The sequence below is a fragment of the Vipera ursinii genome (genome assembly GCF_947247035.1).
Source record: "Vipera ursinii genome assembly, chromosome: 2".
Taxonomy (NCBI): domain Eukaryota; kingdom Metazoa; phylum Chordata; class Lepidosauria; order Squamata; family Viperidae; genus Vipera; species Vipera ursinii.
Genome location: NC_139513.1, coordinates 116,420,807 through 116,442,346, shown reverse-complemented (window position 1 = coordinate 116,442,346; position 21,540 = coordinate 116,420,807). Strand labels below are relative to the sequence as shown.

The following is a 21,540-nucleotide window of genomic DNA, read 5'->3' as shown; positions in this document are numbered from 1 at the left end:
GGGTGCATTCTTACTACACTGTGGAAGGAGAGCTAAGAAGGGCCAACCAGCTAGCTCAGGGGTCTACAAACTTAGCAACTTTAAGACCTGTGGACTTCAACTCCCAGAATTCCTCTTCCAGCCATGATGGCTGAGGAGTTGAAGTCCACAAGTCTTAAAAGTGCCAAGTTTGAAGACCCTTGAGCTAGCTGGTAGTGGTGCATATTAATAAACATGGATAAATTCATGATACATTTGTCAGTGCAAAGGGAAAGTGATTCAGCAAAGGAACAGCCACCAAAGAAATTAAAACTGGTACTTTTCCCCTCTTTTTTCCTACAGTTTGTAATATTTTATTAGATTATAGAATAAAATACAACAATACAAATCAAATAGTAGGGCACAGGGGGGAGGAAAAAGGGGGGAAAAGTGAGAGGGCAAAGAGAAAAAGAACAGACTTCCTCTGTTGCAGTAGAAGGAAGCATTAACATTGAACCTCAACTTTTTACTTTTCCATAATATTATAAGCTAGCCATTTCTATAACAACAAATGAATCTTAAAAACCCCAAATCCCCCTCCCTTTTTTTTAGTCATCAAGTTTTTGACACCTTGCTAAGCACTGGTGGTACTCAAGTATTGTCATGCCCTAAAAGTGGTAAAATCTGTGAAAAGGTTGAAAAGCCCTGATCTACAGGAAGGTGCTGGGTAAAGTGTCCATAGCCATAGGATGAGATATCATCAGTATGCTGATGATATTCAGTTATACATCTCTGCCCTAATGAAGCAGGAGATGCCACCATGTCTTGGTATCTGGAGACAGAAGCGGGTTGGATGGAGAACAACAAGCTTCAGCTCAATTCTGGCAAGACTGAGTGACTTTGAGTTTTGGAACCACCTGGATCTAAGAATTTACCATCTATGGTTCTGGATGAAGTTGCACTTCCCCAGATCCAGTGCACAATCCGGGGGTCATTCTGGATTAATGAGTCCTACTCAAAGAGCAGGCAGCAATTGTGGCTAGGAGGGTCTTTGCAAAGCTTTGAGTAATAAACTATAAAGTCCTACATGACATGGGGTCAGGTTGAAGAACCACCTCAACCTAATGACATCTTCCTGTTACATCAGGTACATCACAAGAGGCTTGTTACAGGTTCAATCCACTACAGAGGGTCATCCACTGGGACCTAGGAGAGCCTTTTCTACTGCTCCATTTACCCTATGGAACATCATTCCCCCCCCAAATCAGGATGGCCCCCACCTTGATGACCTTCCAGAAGGGCCTGAAGACCTGATTTTGCCATCTGGCCTGGGGTTCAGAGAGTGGTGTACAGCCCATAAAATGGCTGTACTGTTCTTGATGGCTGTGCTTTCCTGGTGATTGTATTGTACTGTATGGCTTTTCATTGTTCAATTGTTTTTAATGTTTTTATTGTTTTTACATAGCTATTTTATAGACAATTATTTTTAGTATTGTTTATGTTTTAATTGTGTAAGATATTCTTATAGATAGCAAGTCTATAAATCAAATAAATAAAATGTTACTACAAAGTAACAAAAAGTTCCATTAATAGACAAAACTTTATGGTCTATCAGGGATAAATTAGTAAATAGCATATTTACATCATTCCCTAAAACATTTAAAATGTCCTTTTTATGCTAAGAAAATGCTTTTCTCCACCTCCTTCAGCTCTGATTTAATGTTGATATTAATTTTTTATTCAGTTCTTTTCATCTCTTTGTGACCTAACAGGTATAAATTGGCCAATCAAGATTATTTTATTTTACTTTATTTTAATGTTCCATTGAGGAACACTACTAATATTACCAACTGAAATAAATAAATAAATAAATAAATAAATAAATAAATAAATAAATAAATAAATAAGGGATTTCCTGTCTTAGTTTCACAAGTTTCAAAGCTTTAGTTTTTTTCAATTCCAACTTGTTATTTTATGCATTTTAACCTTTTCATCAGCTACCTTGTTAGAATCCTAGTGCAGCCTGTTGGAGATACAAGATCACTTTCAAAGCTCTATTTAAAATAATATCCATATCCTTTGAAAAAGTATTCCTTCTATAATCTTCTTAGTAATTGTTATGGACAACTGCTTAAAAGCTGAGGATAAAAAAGCAGTATTATGATGCCTATTCTGTGAATGGGAGCATGGATGAAAACATGTTTTGCCTTTGCAAACGGATGCCTTCTTCATTGTACATAATGGTATACAATCCTCCCAGATTGTGTTTTAGTAAAGGTGTGGTTTGAAGAATTCTATGTTATTGCACTGATTTATTACTGGCATCTCCAATTCCAACATATTTCAGTATATCAGTGATGAAAAAAGTTCATGAGCTATGAGAATTCAACAGTCACAACCAAAAACTGAAAGTTGGTAGTAGCTTTCCTCCAGTCCTCGATTTGGCAGAAAAAAATATGCTACCATAATTTTGCAGTGCCCAAAGGTTTGTCCTTAATTCACATCAGTAATAGGTTTTGCACCTACAGCTCTAAAGCAGGACAATTTAAGGGCAGTGATTCCCCTGGCTGTTTCCATTCCCATCCAACACCAGCAATCAGAGAAAAGAATCACATCCTATCATGTGCCTTAAAATATATGGCACTGTCTTGGGTAACTGTGGGTGGGTGGGCGCCTGGGACTTTAGCCAGCTTTCAAAGTGCCTAAATGACAGGGTGGAAATGCTCTGTAATAGTAACCTATCACTTATATCAAGGGTCTTCAAACTTTGTCCTTTTATGACTTGTGGACTTTAACTCCCAGAATTCCTCAGCCAGGCATGCTGGCTGAGGAATTCTGAGAGTTGAAGTCCACAAGTCATAAAAGGGCCAAGTTTGAAGACCCCTGACTTAGACCATTTCTGAAGAAGGATCTTCCAGTTTGCCAGAAGACATGTAGGACAGTGACCAAATATCACCCAGTTCAGTGGGGCTGAAGATGTGAAAGGAAGCAAAAAAGAAGCTTCACTGAATATTTGAGGAACCATCTTTCCACTTCATCCCAGTTATCTCCTATCCCGCAAACCTTTCAGCTGGAGTACTTTACACTCTTCCAGAAGACCAGCAGACAGGTCCTAAGGCTAGAGGAAAAACCTGGCAGACCTTTTGTCACTTAATAGCTCACTCTCAAATAATCCAAAGTGGCAAATGTTGCAAAAGAATGACAATACCGCCATCAAAGCACCTGGAAAGATCCCATTAAGATTGCAAAATGGAACTAAAGTAGCAAAATGAAACTGCCTTCTTCCCAAGAGAGAAAGCACTATTTTAGAACTGGAACAGCTAAGGACAAATTTAGATTGTCTCCACACTGGGCTGGAGAATGAGGCAAAGGCTAAACCATGAGGACATGTCCACTAAAATTGGGTGCCTCTGAGCTATACCACAGTAAACAGCTGCTGCAAAGGAGCCCCTAAGTACTGCTAAATCAAGCTAGCCATAATTTATTTTGTATACAAGAAATGAAATGGATATTTAGCACTGTGTATCCCAAGACGTTATGACAATTATTTATTTATTTTTTTACTTATTTTTATTACATTTATATCCCACCCTTCTCTGAAGACTCAGGGCGGCTTACAAGCTTTAGCAGTAGCCTTCATTCTATGTATATGCCTGCTTATTAGGGCTTTCACACACACACCAAGCAGCATTATTACAAAGTCAGCTTATTGCCCCCAACAATCTGGGTCCTCATTTTACCTACCTCGGAAGGATGGAAGGCTGAGTCAACCTTGAGCCTGGTGGGACTCGAACCTGCACTAATTGCAGGCAGCTGGTGTTACTTAAGGAGGCATTAGCCCACTGCTCCACCAAGGCTCTTGGAAACAAAAACAGGTGGAGAATTTATAAAGGTGTCTTGAGTGCCAGAAATAACATTCAACAAAGTGAAGAAATAACTGGATGGAACAGAGTAGAAGAGTTGTTTCTACCACATGTGTTTAAGTTCTTACTTAAAAGCCCAATCCTGCCTTAAAACATGTAGCAGTGAAACTTGGAGAATGAAAACATAAGATGGGCTTTTCTTAATCAGGCTAATGACACAGAGTGGCTGATTTATTTATTTTTTAAAATATATTTTTACAATAATAATCTTTAGTGCTTAGTTAACAACATGTTGTCTGGATTCATACATTTAACAACCATCAGTAATAGTTTTTATAATTTCATAATCAATATGTTAACTAGAAATATCTTTCCTTAATCTTCTCTTCTTCCAATAAATTTCTCTTTTTGTCAACATTAAGCAGATATAGTTCTTGGTACTTTAAATACATACAAAGTTAAGTATAGTGTTTGTATAGATAACAATAACATCATATTATTTTACAATTAGTTTTGCAAAAAAAAATAATCTTATGTAAATCGCTATAAGTCCTGTTTTCAGAATTCTTATTTATTTAGGCTTAGTTTCACCTCAATATTTGAAACATTTCTTATCGATATTTTTTTAAAAATTGATTACATTTAGATATCCAAAACATTTTGTACACTTGTTAACTATTCTTTTATCCATATTCAAATAAGTAGCAGTGTTCCAATATCTCAGGGGCTGCCACAAAGAGGAGGGAGTCAAGCTATTCTCCAAAGCACCTGAAAGCAGGACTAGAAGCAACGGGTGGAAACTAGTCAAGGAGAGAAGCAACCTAGAACTAAGGAGAAACTTCCTGACAGTTAGAACAATTAACCAGTGGAACAACCTGCCTCCAGAAGTGGTGAATGCTCCAACACTGGAAGTTTTTAAGAAGAGACTGGACAGCCACTTGTCCGAAATGGTATAGGGTTTCCTGCCTGAGCAGGGGGGTGGACTAGATGACCTCCAAGGTCCCTTCCAACTTTATTAGTATTAGTTTTAGTATTTAGTCATATAGTACTCCATCTAGTAGTTCAAATCATCTCCCTTAAATTTGGTTCTCACCTATTCTTGTTTAAGCTTAGTTTCCCCTCAGTATTCAAAACATTTCTTATCAAATATAATTTTCTCCAAACTGATTACATTTGAGTATCAAAAACATTTTATTCATCTAAGTCATCCCATTATTTTTACCTTTCCCATATCGTAAAAATACTATACTATATATAAATCACATTTGCCATAGAACCCATTCATATCCAAAATTTAACTATTTCTTTAACCATATTCAAACGGGTGTTTAATCGTGTAATATTCCATCTGATAGGTCGAGTCATCTCTCTTAGGTCTGGCTCTCACCTTCTGCTTTTGCCAGGAAACTTTCCAAATCAGTGTTTTCAGTTTATCAAGGGGCTCTTCCAGTATTTTTATAAAATATTTCTGTTCCTTAAAAAATTAAATTGCCGCTTCTGTCTATGGAGGGGTGGGGTTGTAATCCCCTTCCTTCACTTTTGGAGGGTTTTTTGCTTCTTGGGGATCTTTTCCAGGAAATCAGTTTCAAATTAAAAAAGAGAAGATGTTCTTACCCAGTTTCCAACATGCTGTTCACTGTTGTTCTTAAGTTGATGCTTTTGAACTTCTGGTTCTGGCTAGACATTGGGGTATGGCTAGCCTTTCTCCTGTCGGGTTGGAGGGCTTCCCCTGGATCAAACGGAAAGACCACTATCTTTCCGTGATTGACAGGGTGCCCCTCCTTCTTTGTTGCCTCTCCAGGATGACTTTAGGCCCATTTAAGGGTCCCCTGGCAGGGTGAAAACTAGCTGTGGGGTGCGGAACCCCATAATCCATCAGCTGGGTTGCTACTGCACAAAACCGGAAGTCCTCAGAGTGGCTGATTTAATTCACTCATTTAATTCACAACACAGACAACTCTGTCTTCTACTTCTATTTCTACTTTTACTACCTAGCCACTAACATACAAGATGTATGCCTGTTACTCTGAACTTACTAAGCATCAATGAAAACCATTTGCCGTTGATTGAGAATATGACTTTGACACCTTTAAAAACCTTCTAAACTGCTATTCAGTGCCCATTGTTTTATTATATTTTATATAAAGAGGTACTTCTTCAGCACCGATCCTATCTTTCACTGCAGTGAACGATTCTAAGATTCAATATTACAAATGAGGAAGCAAAACTATCCATATCACGCATGAGTTTAGATTAGCTTTCTTGATCCTTAACAATTCTTTTTCATAACTAAAAAAAAATCTGAAACACTATACATAGTGTTTTTCCGTAGAAGAGCAGCTTTCTAATAATCTGAGTCTACCGTTTAATGTTTTTCACAATCTCTTTTTTGATCAGACCTGTGCAGAGAAGCAGAAGCACATATATAAATACTAAGGGGAAACTGCAATAGAAAGTAGGAATCTTCTAAACAGCACATTTCATTTAACAAAGAGAAAAGTAGGACCTGGTTAGCAGAAGAAGGTAAAAAAGAGAATCAGCGACCTGGCATTCAAGGAAAGTTCTCTATGTTAGAAATAAAAAACCAAAAACCACACTATGGTAATATTTTTATTAGATCCAAGTAAAATATTTGCAAACCATGAAGGCTATTACAAATGGGCCTTGAAGCATTAAAGAGAATCTTGTAGCAAAGAATATGAAATCTTCAAGAGGATAGTAGGAAATTGAATTTGTATCAGTTCAGCGACAATGAAAAAGAACAAAAGTACAGCAAGGAAGTAACCAGGGCTTTTTTTCTCATTGAACGCTTAGAACGGAGTTCCGGCACCTTTTTTGGATGGAACCTTGTAGGGTAGGCAAAGTGGGTTGTATAACATGTGTGAGATCTGGCACCTTTTTCTTTTACAAAAAAAGCCTTGGAAGTAACTAAAATATGCTTTCATCTAAGACTGGAAACAAATAGCCCTAATATTGCATGTGATCTCAAGTCCTGTTTTGTGACACCAAAACTCTGTTCTGTGACATCCTACTATGGCAATATAGAAATCAACACATTTTTCTATATTTTGAGGTACAGCATGCAAAAATAATGGTAGAACAATTTAAAGAACATTTAAAGAACAAAGGAAGATTCCCTAAATTTTTAAAAAAGCCCCTACGCCCCCAATTTTTGAAGCATTCACCTCTTGAACACTTATCCCTATAGGGAAAGCTAAGTACAGTTCAACTACTGCTTTTGTCTATAGTAAAACCATTACTTTTCAGTTGCAAGAGGCCAGAAAGCCCCGGATCTTCTTAAACAACTGTTTTTTATTTGAGTTGTTTGTTACTATAAAACAGTTCTGCATACTAAAGCATAATAAAAAAAAAGGGAACGCAATGCAGAGCATATGCACATCACAATGTTTTGATTGACTGCATTCCTTCATGGCGTGTTCCTAGTGCTACAAAAAATATTTTAAGAGTATCTACGAAATCCTCTCTTTGGAAGGTCAAAACATAGCAAATGCCATGTCAGAAATGTTCTCATCCTCTTAAACTGCAAAGTTGTCTCTGAATTGCCATCTAAAAGTCAGGATATTCAAGATCCCAGTCTCATGCCTGGCACCAAATAAAATGCCAGCATGGTTAAGATAATAACTTATAATACATAATTATATACAATTGTAGGTAATTTTAAATTCTAGCTTACTAGTCAAAACAAGCTGGACAACTGTAATGGAAATCTTTCAAAAAGTGTAGGTAGCTATGTCGGTTATCGAGGAACAAAAAATCAAAAACCACTGCCATACTAATATCTTTCTTAAAGCCAACTAAAATATCTGCCAATCATAAACAAATAATTGTGTTGTTACAATCAGATTGTGATTAAAGATCTCCAAATTTAGCCCCACAACCCTTTTCTATCTGGATATAACAGCTCTTTGAAGAAGGACTTTATTTCAAAGCTAACACACATTCTAGTACTGAGCATTAATCCTGGACATTATACAATCTATTTTGTACCCAAAAATGCAACTTGGTTGCAATTCTGAACATTTTCTGCCTGAGTTATCTATATGGGGCCACATAGTACAAGCCTCAAGAATTGTAACCACAGTTTGGATAATGCTACTGTTGTGTGACCACAAGAAACTATACTGTTCATATACAATGGTTATAATGGCTATAATAAAAAGTTGGAAGGGACCTTGGAGGTCATCTAGTCCAACCCCCTGCTCAGGCAGGAAACCCTATATCATTTCAGACAAATGGCTGTCCAGTCTCTTCTTAAAAACTCCCAGTGTTGGAACATTATCTGCTTCTGGAGGCAGGTTGTTCCCCTGGTTAATTGTTCTAACTGTCAGGAAATTTCTCCTTAGTTCTAGGTTGCTTCTCTCCTTGACTAGTTTCCATCCGTTGCTTCTTGTCCTGCTTTCAAGTGCTTTGGAGAATAGCTTGACTGCCTCTTCTTTGTGGCAGCCCCTGAGATATTGGAACACTGCTATCATGTCACCCCTCACCCTTCTCTTTGTTAAACTACACATACCCAATTCCAGCAACCGTTCCCTATGTTTTAGCCTCCAGTCCCCCAATCATCCTTGTTGCTTTTCTCTGTACTCCTTTCTAGAGTCTCAGTATGGATGCAGTATTCCAAGTGTGGCCTTACCAAGGCATTGCAAAGTAGTATTTCTACTTCACGTGATCTTGATTCTATCCCTCTGTTAATGCAGCCTATCACTGTGTTGGCTTTTTTGGAGCTGCAGCACACTGCTGGCTCATATTTAAGCGATTGTTCACTAGGACTCCAAGATCCCTCTCACAGTCACTACTATTGAGCAAGGTACCTCCTATATCTAGCTTATGGAAAACACATTACATAGAATCTTCCATTTTCAAAATGGAAAGATCCGGCCATTTACTTTGGTAACAATGATCTCAAATCCAATGAATGTAACGCATTTGCTTATTCTGTTATAAAATATAAAATTCAGATTTTTTAATTGCAAACTGTAAAGCAACACAGAAATCCAGTGCCAATTCAGAAGTACACAATTCATCCACAGCAGTCTAAAATAAATATGAACACAATTCCATCCCTCAATTAATATAAAAGCAATGGGCATAGTAATCAAAATCTTATTGCTACCTCAAGTAATCCAGACAAATAATAAGAGCCAGTGTGGTATAGTGGTTAAGGTGTTGGGCTGTAAGTGGAGAGGCAGAGGTTTTACTCCACTCTCAGCCATAGATGCTCCCTGGGTGATTTGGGCAGATCCCTTAGCCCACCATACGCTCCTGTACAAAAGGGGGTATATACGTCAAACAAATAAAATAAAGCTAAGCTATAATTGAAATAATACCCATGAATTAATACACCAATTTCTTTTTGCTTTTCTTTTTTTTCAAATAGTAACTGATTACAATCCTGGTGGCTGGCAAAAAAAATCTCTGAAAGGAAGAGACAGACAAAGAACTGAAAAGGAAAAACTGTTTATTTGCTTACCTTCTTGGCCTTTATGTGGCAGTTCAGTCACCACTGGCTGCATCTTTGGTTCTGGTGGCAGATGTTGATTGGTTGAAAAATGCTCCACATTTTCTGTCTGCCTGATTGGTGGCACGGGGACCTCAGAAGATTTTGTTACTTGGATTTCCACACGTTTGGTAGCAACATCAGGCAAAGGCGGACTAGTGGCTTCAACTCTGCGCTGGGTTGGTTCAGGGATCTTTGAGGGGACTTCCATTCTGCGAAGAGCTTGGTCCTGGGGCTTACTTATACTGATCTCAGTCCTTCTGGGAGGGGTCTCAAGAGGCTTGTGTCCCAACACATCTGTTCTCTTGAGGCCAAATCTTGATGCTCCTGAGGTGGAATTTTCCACTTGCTTAGATGATATGTCAATGGAGATTTCTGTTCTTCTGGACACTGGTTCAGGATGTTTTGGCCCAGGAATCTCAACTCTTCTTAAAGAAGACTTGGGAGATCTTTGTGCTGGAGACTCCCCATGTCTGGAAGGAGTCTCTGAATTTCTGGCCCCAAGATCTTGGAATTTCTGCGTGGAACTGGACACTGTGGACCTTACAAGAGGATTGGGTGTCCGCCTTTGTGGAGTAGAAGAATTTGAAGGCTGATCTACTTCTTCAACTTCAAAGGATCTCTTCAAAGCTGAAAGATATAAAAAATGGAATTTAAACAACACTATCAGAATTACATAGTTAGTGTTGTTGAGTTGCAAATTATCTGTCTACATTGTACTTCATTGGATGATATCCTTCAAACTGGATGATATCCCTTTTGGTAATTCAAATACTTAAGAAAGGGAGATGACTTGTTGAGTCTTTGGATCTTTAGGAAATTTGTGCTGAACTATTAGGAAACTTAATCTGATTTTCAAGCTTTACCAAATACAGTTGAAAAAGTAAGGGAATACTTTACTCTTGGCAGTCTGAAGAGTCATAAAGTCTCACAAGATTTCTAGATTCTGCATAAAATTGTATACCCCATAAAGTCCCTTCATCTTTTTGAAAATCTTAGTTTCATTTACCTTGAGATTTCTTCTAAAAATATGCTTTGCTCTCACTCATTACATTTACTGTATATCATGGCATAAAGACACGGAGGATGCAGCTGGAGAAAAACCCCAATGAACCTCACCAAACATAAGTAATAGCCTTTGTTAAAGATTATTTTGTGGCAAAAAGGGCAGTGAGATTTCTTACTTCTTAACCCTTACTATATCTGCAGAGTGGATAAAAAGGACACAATAATAACTGCAGACTCTTCTAGGCATCTAGTGGATAAAGTCACTCAGGTTTTTGTTTTTTTTCCAGTGGAATCTGGCTGACCAGATCCTTTGGAATTTCCTGAGACAGTTATCTGGGAAGAGATTGAAGGTATTAGCTCTGATGAAATGAGCAGAGTTCCCGGTGCTGTGAGTTCAGCTACCTGTATTTTATTTTCTCTCCCTCCTAGCTGACTAAGGTTTCCTGGGAGGTGACAAGTGGTTGGGTCCAGACAGTGGCAAAATACTGCACTGTCTGAAACTGTTCTGTCTGCTTTGCAAGACACAGTTGCCTGCCTTCTTCTGCAGAGACTGATGATGGATCAAGAGAACTAGACAATTTTCATCCAGCCTCCAACCTGGTCCTAAAAGAAACAGATTATCTGGATCCTTTCCAGATAGGGCCTGACTATAATACTGGGAAATCATAGATTGCACTTGTTGGGGACCTCTGGGGGACTAAAGTGGGGGCACTGCATCCATTCTGGCCGTCCTTGATGTCTCAGTGGCTGTCAATACCATTGTCCATGGTATTCTTCTGACCTGGCCTGCACTGTATTACAATGGTTCTTTTCCTTTATTCACAGCTATTTAATTTCATGTTAGTATGTGTGTGGAGGGGGAGAACTAGAACCTGAGACTCATGCTTTGTGGAGAACCTCTAGATTCTTACTTTCTCATTACTCCTATATAATATCCACTGCTGAGTAAGGTCATCCACAAGTGTGGGGTACATTTATCAGTAGTATACTGACGATAAACAACTGTGCTTCTCTACCCTGGGCTCACCGAATGATGCCACTGAAGTTCTTTCTTTCTATGAGGGTCTGGATAGAGGAGAACTCTGGGTCAACCCTACCGAGATTAAGTGGCTGTGGTTGTAAGTTGTCCCCTGGCTTTGGCCTTGCACATGACAACTCACATCTTAAATATTTCCCATTAGGATTCCTGTAATGCACTGAATATGGGACTTCCATTGAAGAACATTTGGAACCTGACGCTGGTTCAGAATGCAGCAGCAAAGGCAGTTTTGTCAATTTCACATACTCATACACCCTGCTCCACAAGCTGCTCCAGTAGGCTTCTAAATACAATTCTAAGTGCTACTTCTCACCTATAAAGCTCTCACGGGATATGGCCAGACTCTTTGGGCAACTGCCTTTCTCCCATTCCTTCTATTTGCCCCACCAGATCTAACAGGCTTCAGTCCTCTTTTATCAAAAACCATCACCTTGATGGACCCTGGAATTGTGCCTTCACTATGGCAGGACCTGCCCTGTGGAACATCATCCTGTCACAGAGCCAGATGACCCTGACCTGACCCTGTTAGCTTTTCAAGTTCTGAATACCTGACATTTCCCCAGGCATTTGGGCCAGAATGTTAGATGAGCTTTGCTGCTGAAGCAGTTTTATGATTGGGATGTAATGTTTATCTTGGGTATCATGGGTCATTGCTTGAAACTGATGTTTTAATCCTTGCATACAACCCACAGTCGTTGTGAGATGGGTGGCCATATAAATTATTAAAATAAATATAGTCCCACCAAAGTATCAGATGTCTTCCAAAAGAACAGAAGCCTCAAAGCCTTCCAGTCACATGATCAAAATAATTATAGGGCACTGTCTAGAAAAATAGCTCAAGATCAACATTTATAAAACTTAGACAGGATCAGGGACAGGTCTGACACATCAATTTGTCCAACTCCCAAGAGTGAGTTGGCCAGACACATGGCTTAGATTCACTGACAACTTGGCATGTTTCAAAAACTGCACTGTCGGCCTCTTCCTTATACTTAGCCCTTTTAGGTTTTATTAGAAAGCAGCAAAGGGAAGCATTTTATTTATAAGGTCAATTGAGCTTTCCACGCAGCACAAATTTCAGTAGTGCTCAAACTAAAAAAAAACATTTCAGTATGCTTTGGAGTATGGTTTCTACCACATACAAAATTAATCATTTACAAAATCCTCATGCTAAACTTTAGAAAACAGCAAATACACAGTATAAGATGACCTATAGGTTACTGCCCACGTTGCAAGACTATACTCATGAGTAGACAATAAAATCCATACAAAAAAAAATCATATTTGCAGCTAAAACAGGATTTCTCAAATTGAACTTGATGGGAGTTCCATTACAGACCATGGGCAATATAAGTTTGCTCAAAATTCACAGTTAGGGACATATACATAGATTTTTTTCCCCTAAGGAAAAGGTCAAAATTGCCTTTGAGAATGATTAATTTGGTTAAAACATTAAACTCCCAGGTAATTGTGAAATGCAAGTTTTAATTGATGAACATTGGAAACATTTTGTAATTATAATAAAAATCTTACTTTTTAATATATGTCATAAATGGTGGACCTTCTGAGACAGTAATTGAGGCATCTTTTTTGTAAAATTCAAATAATGTCCATATATGCTTTTCCATAAATTACAAAAATATGCATTTCATATTTTTGTTAGGTTTCTGTCAATGTTTTGCAGCCTGAATAAACTGAAACTACCTGATCTAGTGAATGGAGAAAGAATGAGAATCCAGTGGCATATAAATTATGAGCTAGGACTTGTGTGGAGAATAGATCATGTTTTGAGGTCATGTTTATGCTAAGATATTGAAAATTCAAAAGGTTTCACAAATTTTAAGGCCCTTCCCTCTATATCTACATATCAGCATAGATATATAATTAAAGGTAAAGGTAAAGGTTCCCCCGTACATGCGTGCTAGTCGTTTCCGACTCTAGGGGCCGGTGCTCATCTCCGTTTCATAGCCGAAGAGCCAGCGCTTGTCCGAAGACGTCTCCGTGGTCATGTGCCTGGCATGACTAGCACGGAACGCTGTTACCTTCCCACCGTAGTGGTCCCTATTTTTCTACTTGCATTTTTTTACGTGCTTTCTAACTGCTAGGTGGGCAGAAGCTGGGACGAGTAACAGGCGCTCACTCTGCTACGCGGCACTTGGGATTCGACCCGCCAAACTGCCGACCTTCCGATCGACAAGTTCAGCGTCCTAACCCACTGAGCCACCGTGTCCCTTAGATATATATATATATATAATTGGATCACCTCAAAAGCATTGGTCATGTTGGCTGAGACTCCTGGGAGTTATATTTGAGCAACATCTGTAGAGCCACATATATGAAGTATTGACAGTGTATACAGCTCAGTGTGATGATGTATCTACCACAACATTGTTTTAATGTTGGTATGTGCATAGGATAGAAAAAAAAAATCTGAGACAAGACATTGCTGCTCTAGTTATTTAACTTGGGTTCTGTTTAATTATAAATTACCTCGCCATTACAATCAATTTAATTTAATTTCACAACACGTGGAGGTCTGAAGATTGGTTCAGAAGGCTGACATGCTTAGTATGCAACACCACATCCATTATATGGACAGGAAGACTGTTGCTGGCACCAGCAGCTCAATCCCTGCAGCCTGCAAACATCACAGTGTGCTTGCAATATTATACTTAACCTTCCTGCTTTCTGCATTACCACCAATCAAGATAAATAGCTGTTTACATGCTGTAGTGCATTTGTATAGGTAATGAGACACATTATCTTTTGAAAGAGGTTAAGTATCTGTTCTGTTAAAATGGCATTCAGAAAACACCAGATCTTTATTGTTATCAAATGAAGACAACAGTACCATGAGTAACAAAAATTTCAAATAAACTCAGAAGAACTTCAGGGACAAGCAGAAAACAAACAAGGTAATGAAGCAAACTGGTATTGCGTACTCTTACAGTGTAAGGGTGAATAAACCTAGCCTTGCAAATCAATCTGAGTTATTCCAGTTAATTTTGAAATGCAATCTGATCATAGAGGGGAAGAATAACATACAAGTGTGGTTTACAAGAGTAGGTGGAGTCTCAAGAAAGACTAGTTTTGTCAGCAGATTCCCTAAATTATCCGACTGGCTGGGAAGACACCTGGAAGAGGCCAGATTTGGAAAGACAGCTGCAGAATCTTGAGACTTCTAGAAATGTCACATATTTCCAAATGGAAACGGAAGATGGGAAAAAATGATGATAAGAGGGTCAATGGTCTGAAGAATAAATGAGAGCAGAAAAGAAAAGGAGAAAAAAAATGTGCGAAACAAGCTGCTGGAGATGATGTAAAACCTAGTGCAGAATGCGCAACCTCAGAAGATCACAAAGACCTTGACTTTTTAACATGCCTCATTTCTCTCTCTCTCTCTCTCTCTCACACACACACACACACACACAAACATTCCGGTTGAACACATTCCCTTCAGGTCTACAGTTCTTTTAAGTTAAATCCTGCAATGGAGATGCAACACCGTCTAGCAATCCATAGTAATAGTGGTCTTCGTCTAGCTTCCACAGATCCATTTCACCATGCATAGCTCCTTCATTAGTGTCCAGGAAGCATCTGCACCTTAGCGAGCATAGACAGCAGAGCTATACTTTCGTGATGCATGCACGTCTTCTAGTTTCAGTCAGACCACAAGGGAGATAATAAACCTTGGCTTGAGAGAGGACAGGAAGAGGGAAGACTCCCCAGCTAAAAACAATGTTTTGCAAAAGACTTTTTAATCTCTGTTCACTACATTGTTTTCTTCAGTTTGGAGAGACAGAATATAGATTAATATTTTGCTGACAGCCAGCAGTGTGAAAAGACAAATCCCAACCAAAACCTCAGGAAAAATCAAGTTTAGCTTAGGGTTACCTTAGCTTAGTCTCTTGAGCCAAGCTTTTCCTTTTTCCAATTTTCTGTAATTCTGCTAAATGTAGGCTTCTATTGCCCTAATCTTATTTTCACCTGCTGTTACCTTATTCCAGTTAAGAGAAGTTCAATAAAGATGACTGAATGAAGAATATAGATTACAAGAACTAGTAACCTAAATTGAGAATAGGAAATAAGAAATCACCCAATATGTCCCGAGTCAAAGAAAGGTAAATATTATATGACCCAACACACCATATCTGTGTTTCACCTGAAGTGTTCCACTCTGAGGCCACCATGACAGAAATTTTGCTCTTGATTTTTCAAATCAAGGACAATATAGCCTCTTTAAAAGGGATAGGGAGAGAGGCTGACCCTGTTTCCACACATGGTAAATATATTTAACCCGTAGAGCTACTCGGAACTTGGAAAAGGCCTAATAGTAAGAGATGAGAAGTGAACAGGACTTCCACTATTTTTAACTTTAGAGCAGTTATACTATATCAAGGGTCTTCAAACTTGGCCCTTTTATGACTTGTGGACTTCAACTCCCAGAATTCTGCAAGTTGAAGTCCACAAGTCATAAAAGGGCCAAGTTTGAAGACCCCTGTACTATATTAATAGGGTTAAATGAGAACCAGTTTGGTGTAGTGGTTAAGGCATCAAACTACAAATTGGAAGATTGTGAGTTCCAGTCCCACTTTAGGTACAAAGCCAGCTGGATGACCTTGGGCCAGACACTTTCTCTCAGCCCAACCCACTTCATAGGGTTGCTGTTGTGTGGAAAATAGTAGGAGTAAGGTAGTAGGAGTAAGGTATGTTGGATAAGTTTGCCACCTTTCACTCAGCACTAGGAAGGAGGCACTTCTGAAAACATTGCCCAGAAAACTTCAGGGACTTGTCTAGGCAGTCTCCGATACTTGGACATGACTGAATGGAACAAAAAAGAGGGAGGATGGGTATAAATACAATCAGAACTACGACGACATAATTTTTAAAAATTATATTATCCCATTTTTAAAAGTCTATTCCCTACCTTGGTGGAGCAGTGAGCTAATGCCTCCTTAAGTAACACCAGCTGCCTGCAATTAGTGCAGGTTCGCATCCCACCAGGCTCAAGGTTGACTCAGCCTTCCATGCTTCTGAGGTAGGTAAAATGAGGACCCAGATTGTTGGGGGCAATAAGCTGACTTTGTAATAATGCCGCTTGGGGGGGGGGGGCGAAAGCACTAATAAGCAGGCATATACACAGAATGAAGGCTATTGCTAAGCACATTGATTTGTGCTTTAAATTGTAAGCCGCCCTGAGTCTTTGGAGAAGGGCGGGATATAAATGGGATTAAAATAAATAAATAAAAAATACCTCCACAACCATTTGCCTTAAAGAGCAAAAGATGTCTTAAAAGATGCTGAGTTTGAAAAGAGACTAGTGAAAATCATCCAAGTTCTTTTATTTATTTCTCTGCATGGCTAAAGATAGAATTTGCTGGTTGCTATAGATTAGGTGTTAGCAATATATGGCTCTTCAGATGTGGTTTGATTCCCATCATCCCTCACTTTAGACCATGGTGTTTAAGGCTGATGGGAGCTCAAGTTCAATAACAACTGCATAACCACTGTGGTGTGAAGCCAGCTGAAAAGGAACAATTTGAACAACTATCTCCAAACCTATAAACATTGTCAAAGGGCAAAAAACAAATATATGCGGTCAAAGACATCCTGCTGTACTGCCTTTCAAGAGATTTAAAACTACAAATAAGCTAATATACTTCAAGTTTGTTTGTCTGCAAAAGCCACTTTAACAATAATATATGGAATGAATAAATCAACACAGAATCTTTGTGAACTATTTCAAGTTGATGAATGAACTAGCTTCTTTTACAGTACAATCCTATAAATATCCACTCGTAGACCCAACTGAGTTCAATTGACTTTACTCCCATATAATTATCTATAAGAATACACCATGATTCAACCACAAATACAAAGCAAGCTTTTTAACTGCTTCAGTCTTAAAATATTTTTTTCATAATTATTGAATGTCTACTGCTGATTAGCAAACAGAGCAATCTTAATTACCAGCTTTGCCTCCTTTGAAAGAAGGCATCTCAAAATGTGCCTGTGTATGAAAAATTGATTCCTGAAAGCTTAAAGAAAATTACTTAACATCTTACACCACAAGCTTGTCTGTCTTCTCCCAAGCTCTGTCCATTTGCAACAGAAACAAAACAAACCTGCTTCTTCAAAGTTATGACTTTTATTTAGTCACACATATTAACAACAAGCTTCTATGCATTTCCAAACTTTAAGTTCTATTTTCTAACACTAAATGCCAAACCATTGTCAAATTTCATTGGGAATTATCTTGAAAAAGAGGGATTCCAATTAAGAAAATAAAACATGAGCCTAGGGACAAATTAAATGAGGTTATATTTATTTTAAAAAATATCCACTGAACTATTTCAGTTTAATCTTATATTGGGATAGCATAAGTTTATCATGATTTTAATATAGACATGTGGAAGTAAAAAGTATTTCCTAGGGCAGGGGCCAGGCAACCTCGGCTAGAATTCTGGGAATTGAAGTTCACGAGTCATAAAAGAGCCAAGGTTGCCTATTCCTGTCCTAGGGCAATATATAGAACTTTTTATCAAACACTTTACCTTCTTTCAAGCATAGTTAAATACTTCTGATGAACAGAAGCATGAAATGGTACACATTAGATCATCCTGTTAGAACTTATCCTTCCATCCCCACCACCACCCAGTCTCAGTACCTATTGTCAGTACCTATTGTCCCAAAGGTGCTTTTTTCAAAAGGAACTGGACTTTGGTTTTTGTTTTGTTTTTTGCTTGAAGACATTTTGCTTCTCATCCAAGAAGCTTCTTTAGTTCTTCAGAACGGAAAAAAGCACCTTTAGAACAACCATGGCCCGGATAATTGAGAATTTCCATAGACACTGCCAATACCTATCTTTCCATCCCTCTACCATCGCAACTGATGAAGCTTATTGAATGAGAAGCAAAACATTTTCTTCTTCTTCCTCAAGTTGCCTTTGTAGAAGCACTTTTGATACACCTTTGATCAGATTTCTTCAACATAAGAACTTTCCAGTTCCAGTTCTCTAAGTTCCCAAACCATGTGGGGAAAGTTGCATTTGATCATACTACATAGAACTCTTTCTCCCCCAACATACACACACTACACCCATTCCAATGATGCTTAAAGAGTGATGCATTCGACTAGGAGAAGACGTGTACAGCAAAACAAAGGTCTCATATCCACATAAAAAAGATATGGGCAAATGAAACTTTGATTCAACTACCTACTGAACTCCAGACAAAGCCTTCAACTTTTTTACAGGAGGCATAATCTTTGAGGCAGTTTTCTCTATCTTCAAGCTTGCAGTTAAAGTATCTGATACTCAAGGTAATCATAACAACAACAACAAAAAACCCACCCTCACCTCATTTAAATTAGCTTCAACTATTTCCTGTCTGTGTTACAACACTTTTCTGCAAGCCTTAAGTTCCCCAAGAGTCTTTCCATCTGTTCAAGCTGGATCAAATAAAACTTGATATCAGTTTCTTTATTAACTTCATTGCAAGAACAGTTCTGGCTAAAATCCACAGAGAACAAAAGAAGTTTGTAAAGAGCCCACTCAAATGATAGAGAAAACATATGCAAGAACATTCCTACAGGAAATCAGTGATAAAAAATGGAGGAAGAGGAATTTACTTCCTAAAAAATGTAAAATATGCATATACCGAATAAGAGAATGACTGCTTCATCTGCAACATCTCCTGTTTCATCTGCAATTTTTTTTTGAACATTTTGGATTGTTTTGCATTCATGAGATAACACTAAGAAAGATTCCCAAGGATTTTGTACAGTAAGTCAAGGGCAGGAGTGTAGGCAGCTGCCTGAGATGCATCATGGACCAAAATTTAAGCCAGGGAAGCAGAGCCATGGGAACAAGGAGGAAGACAAACTGAGGAGCAGTCCAGAAATGTGAAATAATAGTTTAAACTAACGGACCACCAAAACACACAGAGATTCACAACAGCTTAAAGGACCATGCTGATCAGACATGGTCTGATTCAAAGAAGAAACTTTTCCATGCAATTGTCAGCTTCGGTAGAGAGAGCTAATTCAAGGATGTGAATTCTACTTCCACAAATATTTGCTCCAGTCAGCAATTCTATTACTTATTACAAGGATCAGCTACACAGAAGATAAGAAAGTCTCCATCTGAGTCCTAGTTGCTCCTGTCAGTTAGACTTAAGAATTTCTATTCAACCATTAAACTCATTAAGTAACCCCTGTCATTTTATGACCTTTAGAAGATTAACAGAATAACAGAATTGGGAGGGTTCTTGGAGGTCTGGCTGAGGATTTCTGGGAGTTGAAGTCCACAAATCATAAAAAGGCCAAGTTTGAAGACCCTTGCCCTACACCATTTCAGACAAATGGTTGTCCAGTTTTTTCTTAAAAATTTCCAGTGTTGGAGCATTGAAAACTTCTGGAGGCAGGTTGTTCCATTGATTAATTGTTCTAACTTCAGGGAATTTTTCCTCAGTTCTAGATTGCTTCTCTCCTTGATTAGTTTCCATCCGTTGCTTCTTCTCTTGCCTTCAGATGCTTTGGAGAATAGCATGACTCCTTCTTCTTTGTGGCAACCTCTTAGATTTGATATCACCCCTAGTCCTTCTTTTCATTAAACTAGACATACCCATTTCTAGCAACCGTTCCCTATATGTTTTACTCTCCAGCCCCCTAATCATCTTTGTTGCTCTTCTCTGTACTTTTTCTAGAATCTCAACATCTTTTTTACTTCGTGGTGACCAAAGCTGGTTGTAGTATTCCAAGTGGGGCCTTACCAAGGCATTGTAAAGTGGTATTAACACATCACATGATCTTGATTCTATCCCTCTGTTAATGCAGCCTAGAGCTGTGTTGTTTTTTGTCAGCTGCAGCACACAGCTGGCTCATATTTAAGTGATTGTCCACGAGGACTTCAAGATCCTTTTCACAGCTCACTACTACTGAGCCAGGCACCACCTACACTGCATTGCCAAAAGGATACATATCCAAAGGAAAACTACTACAGCAAGAATAATCATTTTTTATCACAATCTGGAAAAAGAAAATCTGAACCCTATAGGAACTTATTCCACTCATCAGTCACAGATGTTTTTAAGAAGAGACTGGACAGCCATTTGTCTGAAATGGTATAGGGTTTCCTGCCTGAGCAGGGGGTTGGACTAGATGACCTCCAAGGTCTCTTCCAACTACTACTACTACTACTAATTATTATTATTATTATTATTATTATTATTATTATTATTATTATTATTATTATTATTATTATTATTATTATTATTATTATTATTATATAGTACTTGCACTTCAGTAGAATTCCAATTTATTCAGAGGGCCCCAGATTGGGAAGGCTTTTGTAACAGATACAGATACACAGTAAAGGGATATGAACAGCAGTTCCTCAAATCCCTAGATTTGCACAGAGCTCTTCTGGCTACTGCTCCTCCAGGGGAAATCCTGGTGAAGTTATGCATTCCCAAGGCAGCTTGATCATAGCAGCCTTGAAATATAAACATTCCCCCACAAGGTTTGACAGCTTGATAAACACACTTTTAGATCATTCTGGGGAACAGCAGCAACACCATAGGAAACCAACGACGGTTCTCTTTGCTCCAGAAAGGATGGGGAGGAGGAAAGTGAGAGCAAGTGGCTGACCAATCACCACAACCATCCCCCAGCTGCCAGGGAAAGGAAAGGTCAGTAGGCGAAGGGGGATCCACTGCAAGCAAGCAAAGTTCAACAAACACAAGCAGTGTAATGAGCAGAGAGTTCTAACAGGAGCAGTCATGGGAAAAGAGTCCTTCTTCCTGCTGCCCCTTTACTCCCAAGTACAATTTTCACATAGTGAACTCAAGAGCTGACAGGGAAAGTCAGACCCTTTAAAACAAAAAAAGCACCTATTTGCATAGGATTCTTTTTGTATTTCTCCTCATACCTTAAAACTACGGGGATGTTAGAAAGGTGGAACATTATAAAAATGAGACTGGGCAGGCAGGGCAACCACTCGGAAGGCCCCCACTTCATGAATCTTGACCTTGCAATGAGATTTTTTTAAAAAAGTACCTTGACTTACTTACTCTTAATGTCAATTGCAACATCTGGGAAACTTGCAAGCTTAGCAGGAAAGGCACATGTGATGTCAGGCAAGACACTCGCCAGCTGAG

The 21,540-nt window shown here is 38.6% G+C and overlaps 1 protein-coding gene across 4 annotated transcripts in view; it reads right to left on the bottom strand.

Moving 5' to 3' along the window:
• Nucleotides 1-21,540, bottom strand: part of SEPTIN9 (septin 9) — a 276,740-nt gene that overhangs the window by 100,268 nt on the left and 154,932 nt on the right. For all 4 annotated transcript variants that reach the window (XR_014491173.1, XM_083352364.1, XM_083352366.1 and 1 more), the window contains one exon: nucleotides 9,310-9,966. Coding sequence is in view for 3 of the 4 variants with exons in the window: in XM_083352364.1 (XP_083208490.1) it covers nucleotides 9,310-9,966 (657 nt within the window). In the remaining variant the exon portion in view is untranslated. The remainder of the gene's footprint in view (nucleotides 1-9,309; nucleotides 9,967-21,540) is intronic.